Source organism: Gambusia affinis, linkage group LG10, assembly GCF_019740435.1.
Source record: "Gambusia affinis linkage group LG10, SWU_Gaff_1.0, whole genome shotgun sequence".
Classification (NCBI taxonomy): domain Eukaryota; kingdom Metazoa; phylum Chordata; class Actinopteri; order Cyprinodontiformes; family Poeciliidae; genus Gambusia; species Gambusia affinis.
This window is the reverse complement of record NC_057877.1, coordinates 8859850-8882497: the sequence shown is the minus strand read 5'-3', so window position 1 is coordinate 8882497 and position 22648 is coordinate 8859850. Positions and strand designations below refer to the sequence as shown.

At 42.6% G+C, this 22648-nt stretch overlaps 2 protein-coding genes across 6 annotated transcripts; one reads left to right on the top strand and one right to left on the bottom strand.

Annotated features, from left to right (window-relative positions):
- serbp1a (SERPINE1 mRNA binding protein 1a) lies at nucleotides 1–6216 on the top strand. Of its 4 annotated transcripts, none has more exons than XM_044129054.1 (9): nucleotides 1–413; nucleotides 1719–1902; nucleotides 2644–2784; nucleotides 2921–2989; nucleotides 3100–3174; nucleotides 3274–3442; nucleotides 4460–4504; nucleotides 4617–4808; nucleotides 4897–6216. In XM_044129054.1, the coding sequence occupies exons 1-9, from the start codon at nucleotides 155–157 to the stop codon at nucleotides 4951–4953; spliced, it is 1191 nt and encodes a 396-aa protein (XP_043984989.1). In that variant the 5' UTR covers nucleotides 1–154; the 3' UTR covers nucleotides 4954–6216. The 4 variants fall into 4 exon arrangements, with proteins under 4 accessions (XP_043984989.1, XP_043984987.1, XP_043984986.1 ...); XM_044129052.1 differs by having other exon boundaries at nucleotides 2918–2989; XM_044129051.1 differs by having other exon boundaries at nucleotides 2918–2989; nucleotides 3271–3442.
- A 2011-nt stretch (nucleotides 6217–8227) lies between these two features.
- Nucleotides 8228–21688, bottom strand: il12rb2 (interleukin 12 receptor, beta 2a). 2 transcript variants are annotated; one of them, XM_044129049.1, is made up of 17 exons: nucleotides 21636–21688; nucleotides 20178–20323; nucleotides 19789–19918; nucleotides 18334–18600; nucleotides 17786–17909; nucleotides 17505–17692; nucleotides 17127–17272; nucleotides 15953–16097; nucleotides 14071–14141; nucleotides 12298–12502; nucleotides 12013–12189; nucleotides 11040–11141; nucleotides 10757–10903; nucleotides 10218–10349; nucleotides 9895–9991; nucleotides 9221–9308; nucleotides 8228–9128 (listed from the first exon to the last, which is right to left on the bottom strand). In XM_044129049.1, the coding sequence occupies exons 3-17, from the start codon at nucleotides 19853–19855 to the stop codon at nucleotides 8667–8669; spliced, it is 2418 nt and encodes an 805-aa protein (XP_043984984.1). In that variant the 5' UTR covers nucleotides 19856–19918; nucleotides 20178–20323; nucleotides 21636–21688; the 3' UTR covers nucleotides 8228–8666. The 2 variants fall into 2 exon arrangements, with proteins under 2 accessions (XP_043984984.1, XP_043984985.1); XM_044129050.1 differs by having other exon boundaries at nucleotides 20178–20320; nucleotides 21636–21654.
- Nucleotides 21689–22648: the final 960 nt, after the last annotated feature.

The following is a 22648-nucleotide window of genomic DNA, read 5'->3' as shown; positions in this document are numbered from 1 at the left end:
ACACAACCCACCCGCGCAAACTCCGAGGTCCCGGATGTCTACCGTGCCGGAAGAGAAGACGGTCCTTTCCCAGCCATCTTGTGGCTTCATCTAGCGAAGTGCTCGCACCAAGCCTCGTAGAATCGGAGGAAAATCCTGCTGAAGGGGCGCCATCATGCCCGGACAAATGCAAGAAGGTTTTGGCTGTGCCATAACCAATCGGTTCGACCAGTTATTTGACGACGAGTCGGATCCGTTCGAGCTGCTGAAGCAAGCCGAAGTTAAGAAGAAGAAGGAGGCTGCAGCTCCTGGTGCCGCCAAGACTGCAGCACAGGCTGCCAAGCAGCCCAAGAAGGAGTCCCAAAAAGACAGAAAAATCCCGCTGGCTGATAAGAAGGAGGAAACCCAGGCTCCAGTTCCACTTAAGAAAGATGGTAATATTTAATGCACGTTTTAGGCTCCAATTAGTCAAAAGAGCAGCCTAGAAATTTAAGCTAACAGGCTAAGTTGCTCGGTTACCAGCTAGCCGTTATAACCGGGCTCAGTGACATGAGGTCGGCTTACTCGCTATTTTAGTGCCCTAAGATAAATGACATTTGCACGAACAACGATTTTTACCCAAACATAATTTACGGCAGGGGCCGCGAGATTGGTGCGATTCAAAGATAAACATTTTGCGGCCCAGCTAGTTTTAGCTTTACGCCCGCAGGGGCCTGGTTGAACAGAGAGCCTAACTAACAGCATGCTCCAGTTAAATCGTTAGCTCTGCTCAGGAGCCACTCGAAGCCAAACTACTTGTTGCTCCATAAATCGAGAATCATTTAAAAACCGAGTAATTATTGGTTAAAGTTTAAAATTTGCTGAAAAAAAATCTCTGGGACATGTGAGAGGGCAGTAACACGTGTAGAGAGGATAGGTGTGAGCTTCAGTTGGGGTTTTTGTTTTGGCGGATTTCTCTACTGACATGCGGATCTGTCCGCCCCGGCGGAGCTGAACCTCGTGGCTGTAGGGTGTGTTAAGGCACAGCCTCCACAGTCTTACTTCCTATTGGCGCACAATAAACACTTCGCACGCGGTCGATTTGCAACAAATCGCATACCTACACGATAAATCGTTTTTGTATCACCGGGTTTTTGCCCAGCGCAAGTACGTCGTGACTTTAAGGTGAAATGGTGCTGCCTTCAAAGCTTAGACTGAATCAGATTTAAAAAAAATAAATTCTGCGTAATTGAGTTTTCATCACATCTAGCTGGCAAGTAGGATCATATTTATCTGCCTGAGAGAGAGGATGAGACAGGTGCATTGATGGTGGTTCCACCAGCTGCTGCTGTGGTGTAGTGGAGCGGATCTATTTCTGGATCAGGCGAATTAGTCAATGGGAGGGACTTGTGTTACACTGGGCTGGTGGCTCTGACACAAGTAAGGGAAAAAAAAATAACTGGGTCACCAGTAATCCCAGTAGATCTGGTGAGGTAACTTTATCACAAATGAAAGGTAAATTATGAAACTCACGTTATGGCTGAGAAATAATCTTTTCGGAGAAATCCAAAGTCACTGACTTGCCAACAACCACACGCACCCCTGCCTCTCCTCGTCTTCATTGACCACATTAATTGGAATTATTTGCTCCACTTGTGCAGAACAATGTTGTTTCTTTTTCTTGTCTCCTGACTCGGCATCGGTTGTAGATCCAGCAGTGCTGCAGGTCATCTTTTAAAAATTGTTATTTCAATTCCTAGGTGCTGGCATGAGGAGAATGGGTAGAAAACCAGAGGGCGAAGGCTCCAGACCTCAGGGCGGACAGGGAGACGGACGGCCCCCCGCAGACAGACGGCCAGTGGACAGGCGGCCGCCGCGCCGCTTCGAGCGACCTGTTGGCGAAGCCGCAGAGAAACCCGAGGGTGGCGAGTTCTCCGTGGAGAAGTGAGTTTGGACTGATAACATACCAACCTGGCACATGAACCATAACTAGAGGGAGTCCAAAACTGATACTTCAGCTACAGTATTTTTTATTTCTTTTAAGGTAATTACATAAAAATTTTTATTAGTTATCTTTATTATCATTTTAAACATGTAAAATGTCAGAGAAAACAAAATATAGTGTAATAACATTTTCATATCCAGTTTGAAATGGAGCTTATTAAATCCTACCCCCACTTGTCTCATCTAAAAATCTCCGTTATGCATGTTTACACAACTAATGTGATTTTAACATGCATGCTATGTATTTCTATATTTCGACATTACCAATAAATCAGGACTTCACATCACTGTGTCTGAAATTCATAAAATAGATGTTTATTACAGATCAGGAGAAGGTTAGGGAAATGTGCATAAATGGGTTTAATCTTGTTTTTCTTAGGTTTTCTGTTGGTTTTATAACTACAGCTTCTAACAAGGAACTTGTTTTATCTCTCTTAGAAAAAAATGATCTTCAAATAATATCTTAGTAACAACATAATTTGTCATTTAAAGTTATTCCTATTGAGATAAGATCTAGAAAGGCATGAACATTTAGAAAACTTAGATATGTAGCAGATAAGAAACAAAATGTCATTTCTTTCCACAAAACTAAATATTAATGGCAAGTTTAAATACAAATCCCCATAATTACTTGCTTTTTCTTAAAATGGTTGACTTTTTTTCTTTTTTTTTTCTTCTCAGGCCTGTTGGTGATAGGCCAATGAGGGGTCGCGGTGGCGGCAGGGGAGGTCGCGGCGGAAGAGGCCGCGGCATGGGCCGCAGCGACGGATTCGACTCCAGAGGAAAACGGGAATTCGACAGACACAGTGGCAGCGACCGATCGTAAGTGTTCCTTTGAACCCCTTCATGGTCCGAATTAAACCCGAATCGTTTGTGCTCAAGATGTTTGCGTTCATGTTGCGTGTGTGTTTTTATCATGATTGATGTTTCGGGGGGGTTTTCTTTCCCTCTCCAGTAGTCTGAAAGGTGAGGACAAGCGTGGTGGGAGTGGATCTCACAACTGGGGCACAGTTAAAGATGAACTGAAGTGAGTGCTTTCAAAAGACAGATACAAAATCTTTAAATGTTTCTAGTTTCCAAGGAAGTCAGAGCCGTAACAATGCAGGATACTGAGGTTTTATTCTCTTTTCTCCGCAGTGAGCTCGACCAGTCTAACGTCACCGAGGAGAACCCTGAAGGAGAGGAGCATCCACCCGCCGACTCTGAGAACAAGTAAGTTGTTGTTCCAATGAAAGAAGACAACGTGGAACTAAAGACACCGATGCTAAACATGCCCATGCTAACATGCCTTTGCGTTTGTGTGTGTTGAAGGGAGAATGAGGTTGAAGAACAGAAGGAAGAAGGTCCTAAGGAGATGACTCTGGACGAATGGAAGGCCATGCAGGACAAAGAGCGGGCCAAGGTCGAGTTCAACATCCGCAAGGCCAACGAGGGCGCTGACTGGAACAAAGGATTTGTGCTGCACAAGTCCAAGGCTGAGGTGAGGCGTTTCCCAAAGCTCCTAAATCCCACCTCACATTTTAACAGAGGCAAGTACTGTTTAGATATGTTTCTGAAGTCAGTATAAGCATCCAGGCACGACTTGAAACTAAACACAATGCTGGATATTAGCGCTGTAGTTAGGTTATGTTTACTATTTATTTTTAGCTTAATGCTCAATAAATGTAATTATTTTTATGAAACATTCTTAGTTAAGAGTGAACAAGATTGTATCTATTCACTGCTTTGTTATGACACTAAGACTAGTAGAACAAGCTGACATTAGATGGTTTATTAGTTGTGCTACAAAACAGATGAGAGGAGGTGAAATTGGGCTTCAGGAAAATCTCAAAATGCCAAAGTGTGTAGGAGAAAGAAGAGTTCATTGTAGGGGTGGGTGACAGGAACGTAGTTTTATCACAATATTTTGTAGTAATATGATAACGGTAAAAGTGACGATAAGAACTTGGGAGTGCGGCGAGACAACCAGGCCGGCACGCAGAGGAAGAACTGACCTGGTAAATAATCTGGAGCAAGGCTGCTGCTAGTTAGCCTTTAGGTAACTTTATGGCTGTGACAGCAATCATATCCTCACAAGAACAAATAATGTTCTTGAAAAACATTCTCATTTGTGATGGGACACCAGTCACATAAAGAAGTGTGATTTGTATCACTAAACTGCACACAGTAATTACATTTAATCATATTTTCCACATTTAATGATGTTTATCAAAACTTTAATTGAACTGTGGAAAAAATAGTAAAACTAGCAGTCCTGACAATACAGACAGTTTTGGGGAGTTTTAAATATCGTTAATTGAAATTTATGACAATAAATCAGATTTCTGATCACATTAATAAATTTATCGTGATAAATAGTACAATAAATATGCTTCCCTAATGCGTTGTCGCTGTACATATTCGTCAGACTAGCTGTCATGTCTAACATTTTAGTACACTCTTTATGTTTGTTTTTTTTCTGATGTGATGATTATATTCTGAACTTCTCTTAACACAGGACAAGAAAAGTGATCTGACTGAGCTTGACATCGATGATTCCAAGGTAAAATGTTTCCCGCTGCATTCAGCGGCTCAATCTAAACCTGTATGTTGGGTTAGGGCTGCGGAAAGCACACTTCTAATTAATAAAACCCTCTTTGTTTTTTGTAATTCAGGGTGACGAGGAGCACCACTTCCGGAAACCAGCCAACGACATCACGTCCCAGCTGGAGATAAACTTCGGAGACCTTGGCCGTCCTGGCCGCGGGCGCGGAGGACCTCGCGGCGGCCGGGGAGGCCGCGGGCGCGGGGAACGTGCCGAGCGCGCCGAGCCCACCAGGCCGGCACGCGGAGGAAGGACTGAAAGGGTAAATAATCTGGAGCAAAGCTGCTGCTTGTCAGCCGTTTAGTAAATTCCCATCCTAACTGTGTTCTCTGCTCGCTCTTGGCTTGCAGTCATCTACGTCTGTGCCGAACGTGGACGACCCCGAGGCCTTCCCAGCCCTGGCTTAAGCTCCGGCTGTCGAAACCCCCTCAGGCCTTCAGGAGCCTCCTGAGCACCTCCACTACGAGGCTTGCATGTTCCTGGATCCTTCAGCAAAGTCAAATGATGGCGAAGACTGTCATAGCTATGACACTCTGTGAGGACTGAGTTTTATTCAATAAAAACAAAACAAAGGTGGAAAAAAAAACAAAAAGATATTAACAAAAAAAAAACACAAAAACAAAAGGACTTCTTGCTACTCTGGAGCAACTTATTGGTAGAGGTTTTGTACTTTGAAACAAAGTAGCAGGGATGTTTTCATACAGTATTTTTTTCAGAGGTTATGCATTGTCCATTAATAAAGTTTTGTAATTGCTGCTTGAAAATATGCATTTTGAAATGTAGGCATAAGAATATCTTTTGGCGTGGTGAGTGCTGTTGCTTGTTTGCTTTAAAGCGGGCGCCGCTGGAGCTCCGCCTCACCTGGCTGTTTCAGAAGTTACAGCTCCACTCATTGAGATTTATGGGTCCCCCCTTACTTTAGCATGGAGATATTGTTTTATATTTTATAGAGGAGGTCTATTCTTATATGATCTTCAGCCTGTAAATCAAATATTTTCATAAATTCTTTCAGAGACTGTATTTCACATGGTGCACATAAAAAAAACCCCACTGGTATTTGAAGGAGATGCTGCCTACATTGGAAATGTACGTGGAAAGGCACGCGATCTGGACTTTTCATTTTTTACTGAAACGTTCTTAAAAGCTCGTAAAGTTTTGGAAACGCATCCCAAATTCTAACCTCGGTTCAGTCGAAAAAGGGCTGTGTCCAATGCGTTTTGGATTTGCTCGTATCGGAAGGTATAATCTTCAGACGTTTCTTCCTCCCACCCTCATTTCATCTTAGGTCATCATCAGCCACGTGCGAGTCAGTTGCTGCCTTCCTCTTAGTTCTGAGTGACGAGGAGAGGCGTTTCTTTCCTTTCCCTCCCCAACAGCTGAGATGTGACCGGAGTCCGCTGGAAAACCTCCGAGCCTCTCGTTTACACACTCCACTCAGCGTCCTTCCACAGATATAAACTCTGCTCGACCTCGGGTTCCTTTCAGTCTGTGCTGAATGTTTTTCATCTGCTGGTGACTTGCTCTGTAGTTTCCACGATGGCATCACTGCATAATTGCTCTGAAAGAAATACAGTTGTCCATAGTGTGGAACAACTGAATTGCTCTACAAATGTGTGAATTCTAGCCCTGCTATTAGACCTCTGTCGGTAAATAAAGGTGGTCAACAAAAAGCTTTTTCTTGTCCTGTTGTCATCGGGGGTTACAAACTGTTGCTCTAGACATATTTGCAAATGTCCAGACCTGCTTCCTGATGAGATTCACCTGATTTATTTGTCTGGCGTCTTCCACTCAAGCTATCAAAACCTTTGCTGTTTTTGCTCAGATCAGTTTTAAAGGCGGTGCCTACCTGGGGCCCCTGGGCTGGAACCAGTTTGGGGGCCCTGTCCACTAAAGAATCTTTCTTTTACTAATAAAAATTACAACAAATTAATATATAATCATTAATTGGTGCATGGTAGATTTAATAAGTCTGCCTGGACACCAGCTACATGTTGGCCCCCCATCCCCAAAATTACTATATCTTCTTAATTTTCAAATATTTTATAGTTAATAAAAATCCCAAATTTTTAATACATTTCACTTGATGTAGGCCTATAAGTTTTAAATAAAGTATATACGCTTTATGTAAAACTTATATAACCAGATATCATTTTTTTCTTTTTGCAGTCATTACAAAAAAAGTCTTTGGGGCCCCCAAAAACTGGAGCCCTGGGCTACTGCCCCTGTAAGCTCTTTTTAAAGTCCGGCCCAGTGCCTACCAATACTGTGGTGAGAAACATTATTTCAGTGTCACATTGCTACACTTTTACAAGCTAACTTTGGAGTATTTCTCTAGTTTTTCCAGCGACGTGCTAGTTATGTCACGTCCCAGTTCTGTTCTCAGTAATATAGTGATTTTAGGAGGGCGTGGGGGATTTGACAGCTTGACTTCATGTCTTGTTATTTTAAGATGTTTCACCTTCCATTCAAAAGGCTTTTTCAGTTCTAAACGTGGGTTGGAAACATCACACCTGTAAGTTACGCTCACAAGAATGAGCTACATGAGTCACTGAACCTGCATGTTTGGGTCGTCGTCACTTAAAACCCCCACAAAGCCGACACGTGATTTGTTTCAACTACATTACTTGCGGTATTGGCAAGATTGTGAGGGGTTTTTAGGTCAATTTTGAAGAATACTACAATCCTTTTCTACAATTTGAGCTTAGGAGGAAGACGTTTAGACCTGGAGAGAGTTGTAACCAAGTTGCTCTTCCTCTGCTATGCTGTTGTTCCGCGTGGTTGACTCAGTTGCAGTTAAAAGCACCTTAACAGGTATTTCTTGTGGAGAGGTGATGAAATTCAGTCCATTGGGTAGAACTGCTTCCTGGGGTTGTGTCACGTTGTTTTTTTTCCAGTGGGAAACGTGTGGGACGTTTGTGTCTCGGTGACATGTTGCATTGTCAAGCTGCCATCATAAGTAGCAAACTAGGCAATGAAGGGATCATAGTGAAGTGTGGATGTGGCACATTAACTTCTAACTGAGCATTGATGCATTGTAAAAACAAAACAGTTCTCTACTCTAGTTTTACTTTTACTGTACTTTTGCGAGTATAGTGGGAAGTGAACTCGACAGTTTGTCTTTGTCAAACTGTCGAGACAAAGTTTGACCAAAACTCAAACAGTTTTGGTCAAACTGACCTAAGTTGTCCAAATACACGTTTTTATGTTGATGTGAAACTCTGCTTTTTTTTACATTACAAAAACACTAAACCTCACCAAAATGGTTTGGTCTGGGTTTCTAGTGCAAATATCTTGAATACAATTGAAATAAAGATAAAACTAAATCGCAAGTAACTTTTCAGTACAATATGGGAGGTTGTTTTAAGTCAATAACGCCTAATAGTAATGGAAAAGTACCAGCTATTAGTGAAGTAATTGACTTTTTTTTTTATCAGTATTAAGAAATTATTGACTTAGAACAAGCTGCTATGTTGTGCTGAAAAATTACTTTCAGTATAACGAAACAGAGTGATTTAGTTCTGTTTTATTTCAAGTGTATTCAAGATATTTGCACTAGAAACTAGACCAAAAATACTTTGTTTTTGCAGTGTGTGTGTTCGACATTCAGCTCTGAAACCTGAATGAAAATCTTAAAAACTTCCAAAGGTTTTACTGTGCTCATAATAATTTTAGTCAGACAAATCAAACAAAGGATTCAGTTTTAATTTGATCAAATTTGCATCCACATTGAGGTAGAATGAATAGCATAGCAATTAATATACATGTAGACTTTTTTTAAATAGAAGACATCTGCTCATGTACCAGGAAGAATAGGCGTAGATCCTAAAGTTTATGATGGACGATGATGCCGTTATGATACCGTCTCCTACTAAGAGAAGTCAAATCTGCCTTTTCGAGATTAGACCATAGGAAAATTCCTCATGTCTCTTCCTTTCAGTTCTGCTTAGTGTGTCCATCGACGTTCCATTGGAAAACAATTGTAATGCCAGAGAGGATTTCTGCTGAACTGAAGCTTGGCTCGCAGAGAGGCAGTTCTTTGTGATTTCTAAAAGCAAAGGAGGTAGTTCATGCACATCTCGGATGAGAGTTGAATTTGGAGAGGCTCGCTCGGCGTGTCGCTCTAAGCATTCTGAAAGAAGTCACCGCAGTCGATTTTCACTGCGTCCAAGGTCAGCTTCCCTCCAAAGCCCCCGGGCTCCATGAGGATGCTGAGGCTGGGGAAAAACTGCATCCCTGGAAACTCCTCCTCATCCTCCTGGTCGTAGTTGTCCAGATTGTCCTGCCCGTGGGACGAGATGTAGTCGACGGTCGTGTTCGTGTCCAGGGAGGTCTGCGTGTGGCCGGAGCTGTCCGAGTCGTGCGAGAGGCTTTTGATGTAGGTGGTCAGAGGAGGATAGAGCAGAACCGACAGCTCGGTCCCTTGGCCCTCGCAGCTCTCAGGAGGGAACGCCGAGCGGTCGCTCCTGGGCGAGGAGGAGTCCCCCATCCGCCTGCAGAGCTCCTCCACGTCCACCAGGATGGTCTCTTCTTCCGGGTCAGCGAAACTGGAGTTGTGAGACGGGAGATGCAGGTTCATCTTGCCCTGAACGGAGAGGAGGAGGACGAAGAGGGTCAAATCGGAACTGCGGCGGGTTTGACCAGTGGCTGATCCGTTAAAGTTTTCTACATTTTTACCTTGTCTTTGGTGCACTCTTTTGCCCACTTGCTGTTTGCAGGGTCTGGCACAACATCAGGCATCAGACACTGGAAAATCTCTTTGAACCTGAGGTATGGAAAACTGTTACTCAGCAGTTCTCGGAAGTCATTCATGCAATGAAGCCTGAAATTAATTATAGCCCTAGATTTAGATTGAAAGTATTCTTTACATCCGGCTAATTTTAAGGTTTTGGAGAGACCTTTCCAGAGTGCTGACTGGAATTTCATTGAAAGTCTTTGGATAGACCTAGAGCTGACAAAATGGCTGAAAAACAAATCACAGCATAAGCATTTCATATCGGTTGATATGGATAACTATTGATTAGTTTCTTGCTTTGGTTCATCCACAGTTTTCACTCCATGCTGTTTATTTATTTATTATTATTTTTATTTTTAAGCAGTTTAAAGGAAAAACTTGAAACTGCTGCTGCGCCAGTTACTCAGCAGATTGTTGCTAGGTAACCAAAGAGTGAGTGAGTGAGTGATATGTTGATGGGCTATAATAAGAAAGATCACTTCTCAAAAATATGCTACTTTGTGTACAGATACACAAAGTATCTGTGTCATTTTGTCATTTTAGAACCTGCAGCAAGCTGCTGCAGGTGCAACTGCATTGTGTGGTGCTGCTAAGCCCCAGGGGGTCACATACATACCTATGCTTTACTGCTGAGCTCTTCCACAGACACAGAGTAAACAGAACCATCATGGTGACGAATGCACACATCAGCACAGGGGAGAGATGGTCGTCTTCTGCAACAGCAGCAGGATGAAGCGTTACACCGTGCGCCAATCAAATCAGCAAGAAGAGTCAGAACTGTCACCACAGTCGGTTTAAAGATCAGACGATGCAAATGGCAGATAAGAAGATGCTCAAAGTTTTCAGTGCAAGACTATGTTAATGGAATAAAAGCTTAATTTATCGTAATGTGCTGCACGTCTTCACAAGGAGTGCCGGTAAATGTGGAAATCTGTTTACCCTCGATGTAGAACTTGATCTTCTGACCGGGAGGACCTTCTCCTTTCGAAGTGGAAGCGCTGATCCACAAACTGTAGGAATCAGGAGAAAGGCCTTCGATGGGATACGACCTCTGTGACCCTTCTGCTGAGTCTGGTCGGGACAAAGGGAGACATTCACTGGGAAACTATTCATGTGTCTGTCAGCCAAAAACCAACGTTTTGTTTTAGTTTTTCTGCAGCCGAATGCTCAAATCTTATTTTCGTAACATTTCTCTGCCTGGCAGATTTAATAAAGCCAAAACGACTTAAGATTCTAATAACCATGAATAGGAAGCGGTTATTAAATAAACACGGCTGGCAGCAGCATTCTGACAAGCTTTGGCACCACAGTGTTTTTACCCCTAACCACATCCTCTTCGTGTGGCAAAACAAGATGCGAGTGTTTACTGGATAGCTGCATCTCCCTTCGTCATGAGCATTAAAGTGAAACAGAACGAGTAAAATGGCATAATGCAGCACGACTGCTTTAGTGAGACTTTACAGGTCAATCGTCCTTACAAAGCGTCTGGACTCCTCGGCTGTTCTGCAGGTAGATGGTGAACTTTGTGATGCATCCCCTGCGCTGCGCCCTGCGAAGCTGCGTCCAGGACACCGTCACCCTTTTCCCCTCCACCTTGTCTTGGACCGACGGACCCATTTCTGGAGCTGCAGGCAACACAGCAGAGCCGAGCAAGCAGCGATGTCGATTAGGTCAAAATTACCAACATGAAACATGTGTGACCATTTTGACTAAGGTTTTAAACTCGGGCGTAAAAGCAGTAGTTCTGCTGTTGAACCCCACCTGCTTCCAACGTGGCGATCTGTTTAAAGCTGGTCCTGCTGACGGAGCTCTGGTTGTAGAAAGCATACACCGCTCCTTCATAGCACTCCCATGGATTAATATCTGCAAATAATATATATATATGCTTAGAATCTGTTATTAGCAAGAAAACATATAAATATGAAGCTCAACATGGAGTGAAAAGGCTGCAGAGTAAGAGCAATCTGGTTAACGTGACAAGAAATTGCTGGTTGAGTCAAGCTGAGACTTTCAAACCTGAGAAAATATCAATTGTCAAGAATGGCGGTGGCAGCATCATCCTGAGGGTTTGTTTTGCTGCCAGCAGCACCTCTGTGTTGCACAGAGAGAATTAAATATTGAAGAAAACAAACTGTTTTCAACGTTTCATGATTGCTTCAAAGCAGGGGCGTCCAAAGTGAGGCCCCGGGGGGCCGTTTGTGGCCTTTAGAAAGACTCTGTGCACCCCTTGACCACAATGTTGAAAGAAAATTTAGAATGTCATTTATTAGCCAGGCTTCAGCATTTATCTTAATCTTGAAAGAAATAGCCCACGTCCAAATTCCCAAAATTAATATGCCTTTCTTTTAACAGCTACACTCTTTGTATGCTTCGGATCTGCAATGATTTCCTTCTTGTACAAAAGTCTCTTTTGTTTGTTTCATTAAATTATTGCACATATCTGCACTGTTGAGCAGATACAATAAAATAAAAAGTCATTTTCAAGCTCAAAAGAAGACACCACTGATTCAAATCAACATGTAGATGGTTCAAACATCAGCTGGGTGCGCCAACAGGACATTTATTCCACACATCAGAACTGGCTTGGAAAGGAGAAGGCAAGCCAACATTAACATTTTGGACCCCGAGTACATTGGGGTTACGTCAAGCATTTCAACTATTCTGGAAACATCCAGCCAGAATGATGCCTGAATCCAACCGATACGATTTTTGCAACTCGGCTCTAACTTCTTACCCGTGACGGTGACAAAGTTTTCATTCCCGTCCAGTCTGGCCCATCTGAGGTCGTCCAACATGTGCCCCTCCGGGTACCACTCCACCACATAGTAGGCGGGTGCAGCTTCAGCTTTCCTCCAGGAGATGGCGACAGTGTGGTTCCCCACTGTTACTTGAACGTCAAGAATCGACTTGGCTAAAGACACACACAAACACACACACACGTACGTATGTATGTGATAAAAGTGAAGCTCTAGTTTCAGAACCATCAGATGAAGATCAGACAAGGTGTTCAGGGCTTTACCTGTTGTGTGGCGCGTTGTCATGGTTGCAGGAGGCGACGAGCCTTGAGAGTTCACAGCCTGCACCGTCACTTCGCAGTCGGAGCAGAACGGGACAGAGCGGTTCCTCAAGTCAGCGCTGACGTTCGTGACGACCGTCAGGTTGTCGCTGTTCACTCTGATGGTGTACTGAACGATGCTCCCTCTGCAGACGGACATGTTGGACTCCTGAAACGTTTGGAAAATATTATCTTCTGAGCTCTGCAGGTGAATGCGTTCTTTGCCTCGGTGAGTGATTACTGTCGCCAAGGATTTTCACCCAAACCGCAAGATGAGTGTGTAAGACACATCATTTCTGTTCAGCTCCTCTTTTTCTAGTAAACTGAAACTGCGGTGCGTCTACTGTCAGGTTTCAGTTACTCCTGAGTGTGTGTGTGTGCGTGTGTGTGTGTGTGTGTGTGACATTAAAACAGTCTAGGTGTGTGTTTTTAACTCTGCATTTGGCGAAAGGGCGTTCATCTCTCTCTCCCTCTCTCTAGGTGTGTGTGTGTGAGCTTGAGGATGTCACAAGATGTGGTCAAGGTTTGACCTTTAGTCTGTGCAGAACAAAGCAGGGAAGCAGAAAGAAAATGTTACTTTGGTTACAACACCGTGATCATGCAGCAGTGTGAGAACAGTGGAGATGTGAGAACCCTCAACCTCATGAGGCTCCAGTGAAATCTGACATGGACGTTTTATGACGGGGAAACAGGATCCAAATCCAGACAGCACACACGCTTCTGAACATGTTTTTTCCCCCCTTCTTCTGAATATTAAAAACAGATTCATAAAGTTTTATGATGCAGCAGTAGTAAAACAAATTTACCCAATCAAGACAAAACAAAAATGTACATGTTCTCGTGAGAAAGGGTATGAATCTCTTAAGATTGGTGGCAATTTTTAAGATTAAATTCCAATGTTTTCAGCGGCTTTCAATATAGTTTTTAGGTATCTAGAAGCAATTTGTGTCCATATCCTACATCTGGATATGGAGGTCTGTCATTATTAGAAAAAAAATAAAAAATTACCATTGCTCTTCGCTGATCCAATTAGTAAATACCACCAAATAAAGCCATGGTTTTCCTTGATATAAAACACATCACATATAAATTAATTCAATCAATAAAAGTCGACATAAATCGAAAGGCAGAGATGTGTTTCCACCTCTTGAGGTGATTCTAAATTTTTTCACTCTGTGAGCGATAAATATATGTATGCCAGAATATTTTATATTTATTTACGTATTTATAGAAAACAGTGCTGTACTTCCTGGTACTGGCTTACTTCTCTATGTTCATCTCAATAATCAGCATTAAAGTTGGTTGTTGTGACATAAAAAAAACATTCTGAAGACATGGGAGTTTTTTTAAGGCTTTGCAGTGAAAAACATCAAAGAGCAATTTTGTGTGTGTGTGTGTGTGTGTTTCTGCCTAAAACAAATCGTTGTCCTTGAAAAAGTTGTCATACCTAGAACTGGGTCAACCAAACTTCTTTTCTGAGGCTGAGATTTTTAGTTTTTCCTGTCGAGCTGAAATCAACCAGCACCTCAGGACTCGTTTCTACAAGTGTTCAGTTCAAACTTGCATTTGCCTTGTTTTTATTGGTTTTTTTTGTTGTTGTTTTTTTTTTTTTGTTATTTCTGTGCAAACGCCTCTGCTTTTTAAGGACGTCAATAACTTACCTACACCATTTCAAAATACCACTACTAATAATAACCGAAAAACCTATTTCGAAAACAGGTAGTTTTCAACACTTACGTTCCAGTAGACTCTCATGGATCTGAAGTCGGGGCCAGCAGCGAGCCACACGTCCAGATGTTGGGCAGGAGCTTTAAAACCAAACATTAAGAAGTTACTTTTTGAAGTCTTTGTTTTTAATAGATACTGAATAAATGTTTCTCTTTAAACTTATGAATTTACAAGACATTCTTTTGTTGTACATTCCCCCATAAGTTTCATTCACTAGTTGGTGACGAAAGCTCAGAAATATAATTTTTTTTATTAAACTTTAATTCAATCTGATGCTTTCAAAATTTGCAGCTTAGCAAATTAACGACAATGAAACATGGATCGCACTTCTGCTCTTGAGTCCGGCAATTTATTATGAATTGTTATTTTTAGCAGGTGTTTATGACTGTGCAGCTAAAACAGGAAGGGATACTTTCGCACAGTCGGCAGCTGTGTTTGACGCTCCTCTAGCCTGCTTCATGTCCATCTGTGCTGTCTGCCTTCACGACGTTTGCAAAAACTACAGAGTAACAGATGCATGAGTAACAAGTCGCAGGCATACAGCGCTGACAGAGCCGCCGTGATGGGTGCAAATCCTCTTGGAAAGTTGCTGCTATAAAATGCAATGTTCTTATAGTTTGATAGCAAATAATAACTTTGTATTTTAGTCTTCAGAAGACTTCCAACCTTCTGTTCAGTATCGTACTCAAATGAAACAAAAATAGATTTGTCTGGCCGTAATGATGCAGTCCTCCACATGGCGTAAAAATAAAATGAATGTAACCCAAAGAACACAATCTCTACGGTCAAGCATTGGTGGTAACAGTACGACTTGATGATGTTTTTCACCCACCGGGGCTGGCAATAAAAAAAAGACTAAATCAAGATTCTGAACAATGACATCAACATTCGTCTGGAGAGAAACTTCGTCTCGGGCAACACTGGACATTTCATCCTGATGACGACACGGCTAAAGCGAGGAAACGGTCAGCTAGCAACTAACGTTAGCATGTTGAACGTGGTCCAGTTGTAGTCCTGATTTAAATCTGAGCTAAAGATTAGGGTGTTGGCAAGGAGGCCTTCCGACCTCAAAGCTCCTCACAAAGAACGAATGGTCAAAGATACGAACGAAGACATGTATGATTGCTGTAAAAGGCGAATAAAGACTTGCCAGCCATTGCTAAGAATGGGATAAATAATTTTGAACATAGAATTAACTATATGTAAATCTCCTGAGGGTATGAATAATTTTGGCCTTAGCAGTGAAGGATCAAGGGGGAAGCAAAACAAAAAACGATGGAGAACTACATGAACTCAGGCCCACAAGGTGAAAGTCTGCACACGACCTTTCCCATCAATAAAAGCAGGAAGGCAGCACAAACCGTTGCAGCTGATGTTTTCGATAACCACTCACTCAACATCGTTAGCGCTCGCCGTAAGTGGAAACTGATGACATGACACTGCTGCGTATTCATAGCTCATGCATGTTTATAGAGAGCTCTCCATATCTTCACGCCATCAGAACTACAAAACACACTGCTGCATTTCCTACAAAGCCCAGCTTTCCTCTTCACTGGCTTCCTTCACTCTCACCTGATGCAAGAGCGAGTGAAAACTAAATTCGCCCACATCAATTCAATAAAATCTCAGCAGGGACATGGCGCATCGGTCACCTTATCAGCTCAAGCGGTTATATTCTCAAGATAAAATAGAAAAAAAAGACTTCTTCTTTGTTGGTCTTCAAGGCATCCTGCAGATAGTCAGTCAGTGGTGATCTGATAGCTGCCTCACAAACCCAGACTTTAGGAAGCACTGCTGCACTATCTGATGGCCTATATTGATACAGTCCCTGAGAGGTTAGCCTGCAGCCAGATTGAGCAGAGCTTTAAATCAATATTGGCTTCACACTCACCCTCTTCTTTAGTCGCGCTGGAGACGGTTGAGCTCCACTGGCTCCACAGGCCGGTGCTGAATCTGGACCGCGCTCTGAAGCCGTACACGCTGCAGGGCTCCAGGGAGGAGACGTGCTTGGCCTCCAGTGAAGTCGTCAGTCCAGCCTGCAGGCGATCGATGCACGCAAAGTATCTGATCAGCTGTTTGAGTTCAGCTGAAGTACATTTCAACATTTTGCTTTTTTATTTTTTGAGAAAGGAATTTGAGGAGACCTTCGAAGCGAGGTTAGATTGTAAAACAACACGCTGTGATTTTTCTTTTGGGGCACTTTGAAACCCATTCCGTAAAAATATCGACACCCTGAAAATGCACACTGAAACATGGTAGAGGCAGCATCATGCTGGTACAGCTGGTCAGGGTTGAGGTGCAGGTGAACGATGATAGGTTCACGGCAATCCTGGAGAAAATAAAATCCTATTGGGCGCTGGAAAATACTTGAGGCTGGGGTGAAGGTTCATCTTCCAGGAAAGCAATAACTCCAAAGATACAGCCAGAACCACAATGCCATTCTTTATGTGAAAGTACATTTATGTTTTAGAATGGCCTAGTCAAAGTCAAATAGTCAAACTGTGGCAAGGGTGGTCTCCATCCAGTCTAACTGAGCTTGAGCTAACAAGCAATGTACTAACAAAGACTCGCAGCTTTGGCTGTTGTGGAAAAATACAAGTGAACAATTTTTGACTTTTGAGTGTAAAAAATGCTCCTCCCACTGAATAATTATGCACTACTTTGTGGTTATCTATCACTATCACATCTTTTTATCTGTCATGGTTTTGTTTTTTTTACTTGACGCAAAAAGAAAAAAAAAAGAAAAAAAAAAGCTGAAATGACTTGAATACGATGATGATGGGCTTGTGTTGACGAACAAAACGCACGAAGGAGCCTGAAAGGTCAAAATTTCAGCTTATTCCTGAGACAAGTGAGTCATCTCAAATTCACTTCTTCACACGTCGACCGAGAGACTCATAAATGCCTCCAACTCTGAATCAGCAGAAGCTCAGAGCAAGATGATCATTCAGCAGCCAAACATATTCAAAGACCTGAAATTGCCTTTTGCAATTTCTGCGCCTCACTCAAAGCCCCCCCAGAAGGCTTTCAGAGAGTCGAGGGTTGGGGGAGTTAAAGCTTCTTACAGAGTCTGGATAAGTGGTCCAGTCCCGCTGCCGCTCTTCTCGGTACTCGACCTGCAGATGCGCAGACCTCGCAGGCTGTTCCACTTTGATGGTGCAGTTCCTGGAAGAGCACTCGACTTGATGAACAACGGGCGTCGAGGGCATCACTGCTCAGATCAGAACAAAGTAATGGGATGTGTTACAATCAGAAAGTAATAGCAAGATTGACAGGATTATGGTGCAAAGGGGTTTGAGGAATGAGTGATTGGAAACGATTGCTGGTGATCAGCTGCAAAAAGTCAACAATTTCTGGAAATAAAATGACTTTGAATTCTCTTGACTAGACACTGATTCATCCGTGCAGAGCCGCACCTTAACAACAAGCGCTCAAAGCCTTACCGATGTCACTGAGGTTGTAGCTGACAATGGAGGAATTAACAGAACCCAGGGAGTTCTGGGCTTGAATCTGCACCGACATGAGCTGGACAGGTCTGGGCAAAGTGAAACTGGCAGAAATCAACTCGGTCCCCTTGCCGGACACGTTATAGACCAGTCGTCTCGTTTGGTTTCCACTTACAGTTCCAACCCTGCAGATCCGCAGAGAAAAGTTTCAGTTCTAAAAACATCACCACAGCTCTAACGTTTACAAGCAGAATAACGTGGGAAGAGAGCATGCTCACTGCACCACGAAGCTGTTGTCAAGGTAAGTGTCCCTTCCTCTGTCCCAGGAGCAATTCACACTCTGGGTGCCATTTTTGAGGATCCTGCAGATGCATGAGATGCTTTTGGGCTTATCTGGTGGGTCTGGACAGGAAAGGAGACAAACATTGATTGTGAATGGGTATCCTTACATAACCGGATGCAGTCTTAAAAAAAAAAAAAAACCCACTAATTTATGACTAATAGAATCATTTTTCTCTGTTTTAATGTTCCGTTGATCAAACTGTCTGGTTGCATGTGTGAAAACAAACAGCCACCCTACTTCAACCAGAAAAAAAATAAATAAATCTCCTAATGGTTTGTTATGAACTGTGTGTCACCAAGCAGCAAAGAGAAACAGGTTACTAAAGCTAACCCCAGTTCAGGTCAGGAAAGATTTATGTGAACATGTTCTGCGGTTCTTCCAGAGAAGATCAAATGTAAACAGGAAACAAACTCAGTTGTGTCATGTGCAATCAAACCGCTTCATAAAGGGACACATCTCAGCCAAATAAAACGCCCCACGTACATCCAGCTGTGATGTCCAGTCCGCAGACGTCCAGCGGTGGGTTGCAGTCAGACGAACAGCTGTATGTCCTCTTCTCCATAATGTTCTCCACCCTCAGGAATATGGTTGTGTCGTTGAGCCGTTCGTGTGTGGATTTGATGTTGGTGTCGATGTACAGGGATCTCTGGGTCCTACACTCGGGGATGAAGGTGCAGTACACCACGAAGCTGGAGCCTCGCTGCACCACGGCTCCGGCACTGGACCACATCACACAGGACGTCGCCTCACCTGGAAGCAGGGAGGCTCGTTATTTCCTGAGGACTCTGGAGAATGGATGCACTTCTACGTTTTGGACACATCAGGAAAACCCTGGTGAAACATTCACCTTCTATTGCACAAGTGCTTCTCAAGAAATTAGAATGTCTTTTTGACCGACTGTGCTCAGGGTTTCTTTTGCATGAATTACTGCATTAATGCGGAGCGGCCTGTGGCTCTGCTCAGGAAGCCCAAACCGCTTTGATGGCAGCCTTCAGCTGGTCTGCGCTGTTGGCTCTACAGTTTCACGTCTTCCTCTTGACTCTAGTGGCAGGTGGGTTTTTAGGTCTGTGTGGCGCAGTGATACCAGGCTGTTCGAAAGCAGGTATTTGTACTTTTGTCAGTGTTGGAAAGTGTCACGACCAGATAAAATTAGCATCTCCATAAAGCTCGTCAGTCGAGGAAAGGATCAACATTTTCCCAATAGACAGCGCTAATTCTGGGCTTGATAAAAAAATAAAAAAATAAAAATCAGGCGTTGGTAACTTCTTTCTCTCAGCTCTCCCTCACCACTCTCTGGGGTTCTTAATTTTTAAATCAAATGCAAAATTTACTCTCTTCAAAAAAGAAAAATCCACTTAGCCCAGGTAACTATATTTTACATCTTGTTCATATCTGCCTACATTTGACAATTTCCTCCCATGTCATCGATCCGTCTCTGTTTGGTGGTGTTATTGTGTCACAGCAGGTAGAGCAGTTGTCCTGAAATTGGAAGGTCTGTCTTCCTTCAGTCACCAAGTCCCAGGGTGTTTGTGTGTGTGAAATGTGCCTAAACTCTGACACCAAACATAGAGTACCTCTCAGACTAAATGGGATTGATGCAATGTCCGTTCACGGTGGTTTTTATTATTATTACTGTACCTTTTTCTTCTTCTTCCACTAAACTTTCCATCTTTATTTTTGGATACAACACCCTGTGAACAAACAGCTTTCATTGACAATGACCTTTTGTGGCCTGGCCTCCTAGTGGAGGTGTCAATAGCTAACTCAGCAATCTTCCCACTGACTGAGTAAAACTCAAATTACAAATGTAAAAGTTTGAACCATAAATTTAAGAACGCTTTAGATAAGTGTAATGCTTTTTATGTATATATATATATTTATTGAGATGAGACGCCCCAGACAGTTAAGTTATGTTTACCATGCGTTTATGGGGTTTACCTGCGCACTGCTGCACGACCAGCAAGGCAACCGCGACGACCGTAACAGACCATGAGAGGAACATCATCGACGTAAGTCACCAGAAACGACATATACGAGTCTTACATCGCCGCCGGTCCTGTTAGTTCCTCTTAAAAACACATAGCAGAAAACAGAACAGTAAAAACGGCGCACAAGCCCAAAGACACTTATGATTCTAAACATTTGAGGGGAAATGAAAGTCAAGGCAACCACTTAGATCTAGAAGGATTGGATTTTGATGGTGTACTTGTTTTATGTTTACTGTAAGCATATCTTAAAGTTGAATCATTAATACAGCGACAGTGTTATGTTAATGTTAAAAGAAAAGTGCGATAAACGGAGGGGTGGGATCCGTCCCTAGGACTCACCAGCGACGCACATCCCAGCGTCCTGGCCACGTTCAGCGCCTCTGTGAGCGGGTCGGAGGATTTATCCGTGATCGCGTCTGTTTCCACGCATCTCCTTCACTCAGAGCGGCACGGCTTCACCGCGGGGAGACTGCGCGCTGCCTCTGCTGAAGTGACAAACTTCAGCCAAATGGGGTGTGTGTGTGAGACAGTTCGTCAGTGACGACACACTCTGAGCACACCCCGCCTGAACATCGACAACACTTCATAAGACTGTTCCGCTAATAGGAATGGGCTGGTATTCCTCCACAGTGAAGTAGATATTTAGAGGGAATTATTAATTAATTATCGTTATTATTATTATTATTATTATTATTATTATTATTATTATTATTATTATTATTATTATTATTATTATTATTATTATTATTATTATTATTATTGTTATTATTGTTATTGTTGTTGTTTTTCCAAATTTTTGGCTAGTTTACCTTTCAACTTTTAATAAGTTAAATAACAATTTGAAAACTCCAGTTTTTGCTTTTAGTCTATCATTTTTTATAGTATTTACTAAATTAATTATTACTAAATTGTTAACACTTTTTGTTTTATGATCTGATACACTGTGTGCATTTCTGCTTAAACGAGAGTCATTCAGGCAACCAGTGTTTCACATTCTCCCTTAGCATTTCTATTTACTGAGCATTTTTCAGTGTATCAAACCTGCGTTCTCACATTTTCCACCCAGCCCATGTCTGTGGCTTTCACAAACACATGCCCATGTGGTGGTGCAGTCTGGGACTTTCCCTCAAAATCTGCACCTCAACTACACCGCAGTAGTTCAGAACTTGAGGTCAATTGAAAAAGCAACATCAGGGATCAAACTTCTACCTGGAGAGAAGTGTGCAGACTCTTATTTGTTGGTTACCCCTATAGGTGAAAATGCGATCATGGAGGAGGAACTGAGATGACTCTCAGTAAGAGATAAAAACTTGTTCGGTGCTGCAGGTGGTGCTAGTTTGAGTAGGACTGAAGCTTCAGGGACCTGTCACTGTATTAACCATGAGCCATGGGGGAAGTCCCAACTGACTTCTGCCTGTTTTGGAATAATTTCCCTGTCTGTGCCACTTCATTGATCACTAAACACCCAGGGGACACACACACAGAGGTCACAGCCCGGTGTTAAAGCGACAGTAAAGCAGAGTGGCTGCAGTCCAAACGCTAATGTAGCGCAACGTTTGACACTGCAGGATGCAGGTCACTTTATGTGGTGTTATATTAATAATACTGACGTTATTAGCTAACACTAGAGGACAACACAAAGTAGAGTTCATTTAATGCATGTTTTTCACATGCAGGTTAATAGGACATCAACATCAAATACATTGAAATATTAGCCAAAGACAACACAAAAGAACACAAAATGCAGTTTTTCAATGAAGATGCTCATTATTATGGGAGAGAAAAAAAATTCCAAACCTGCACTGTTACTTAGCTGTGGTTTATCACACCTGAGCTCACTGTCTCTAGTCAAACACGGACCTAATTTCTGCCACACCTGTTCTCAATCAATACCTCACTTAAATAGCACCTGCCTGACAAAGTGAAGGACACCAAAAGATCCTGCAACACTAGACATCATGCTGACATCCAGAGAAATTCAGGAACAAATGAGAGAGAAAAGCAATTGAGATTTCCCAGTTTGGAAAAGCTAAAAAAGTTAGTTCTTCCTAAAGCTTTGGGACTCCAAAGTTTTGCTTCTCCGGCGAACGGCAGTGAGAACCGTTATCCAGAAATGGTAAAACAACAACAACAACAAAAAAAACCCCACATGCAACAGTGTTAAGAGTGGCTGACTGAACAAAATTACCCCAAGAGTGCACCAACTCATACAAAAGGTCACAAAAGACCCCACAACAACATCCAAAGAACTGCAGGCCTCACTTGTTTTAGTTAAGGTCAAAGGTCATGCCTCCACCATAAGAGTTTGTCTTGGTAGAGATCCATGACTTAAACCACTGCCTAGCAAAAAACCCCAAAACAAACAAAACAAAAAAGATAAAGACTTCTGGGAAAACATTCTGAGGACTGAAAAGATGAACTCTTTGGAAGTTGTGTATCTCGTTACATCTGGTGTGAAACAAAATCAGCATTTCGTACGAACAGGAAAACATGGACCTGGAAGACTTGCTGTGACAAGTGGAACGATGAATGCTGCCGTCTCCCTAAACATCCTGGAGGAGAACGTCCGGCCGTCTGTTCCTGGCCTCAAAATGAAACGAACTTGGGTTCTGCAGTGGAAACATGATTCAAAATACACCTGAAGAGTCCTCCACTGACAGGCTGAAGAAAAACTAAAACGAGTCTGTGGAGTTGCCTAGTTAAAGTCCTAACCTGAAGCCTATTGAGAGGCTGCGGCACGACCTTGAAAAGTTTATGCTGGAAAACTCTCCAATATGACTGAATTAGAACAAATCTGCAAAAATGAGTGG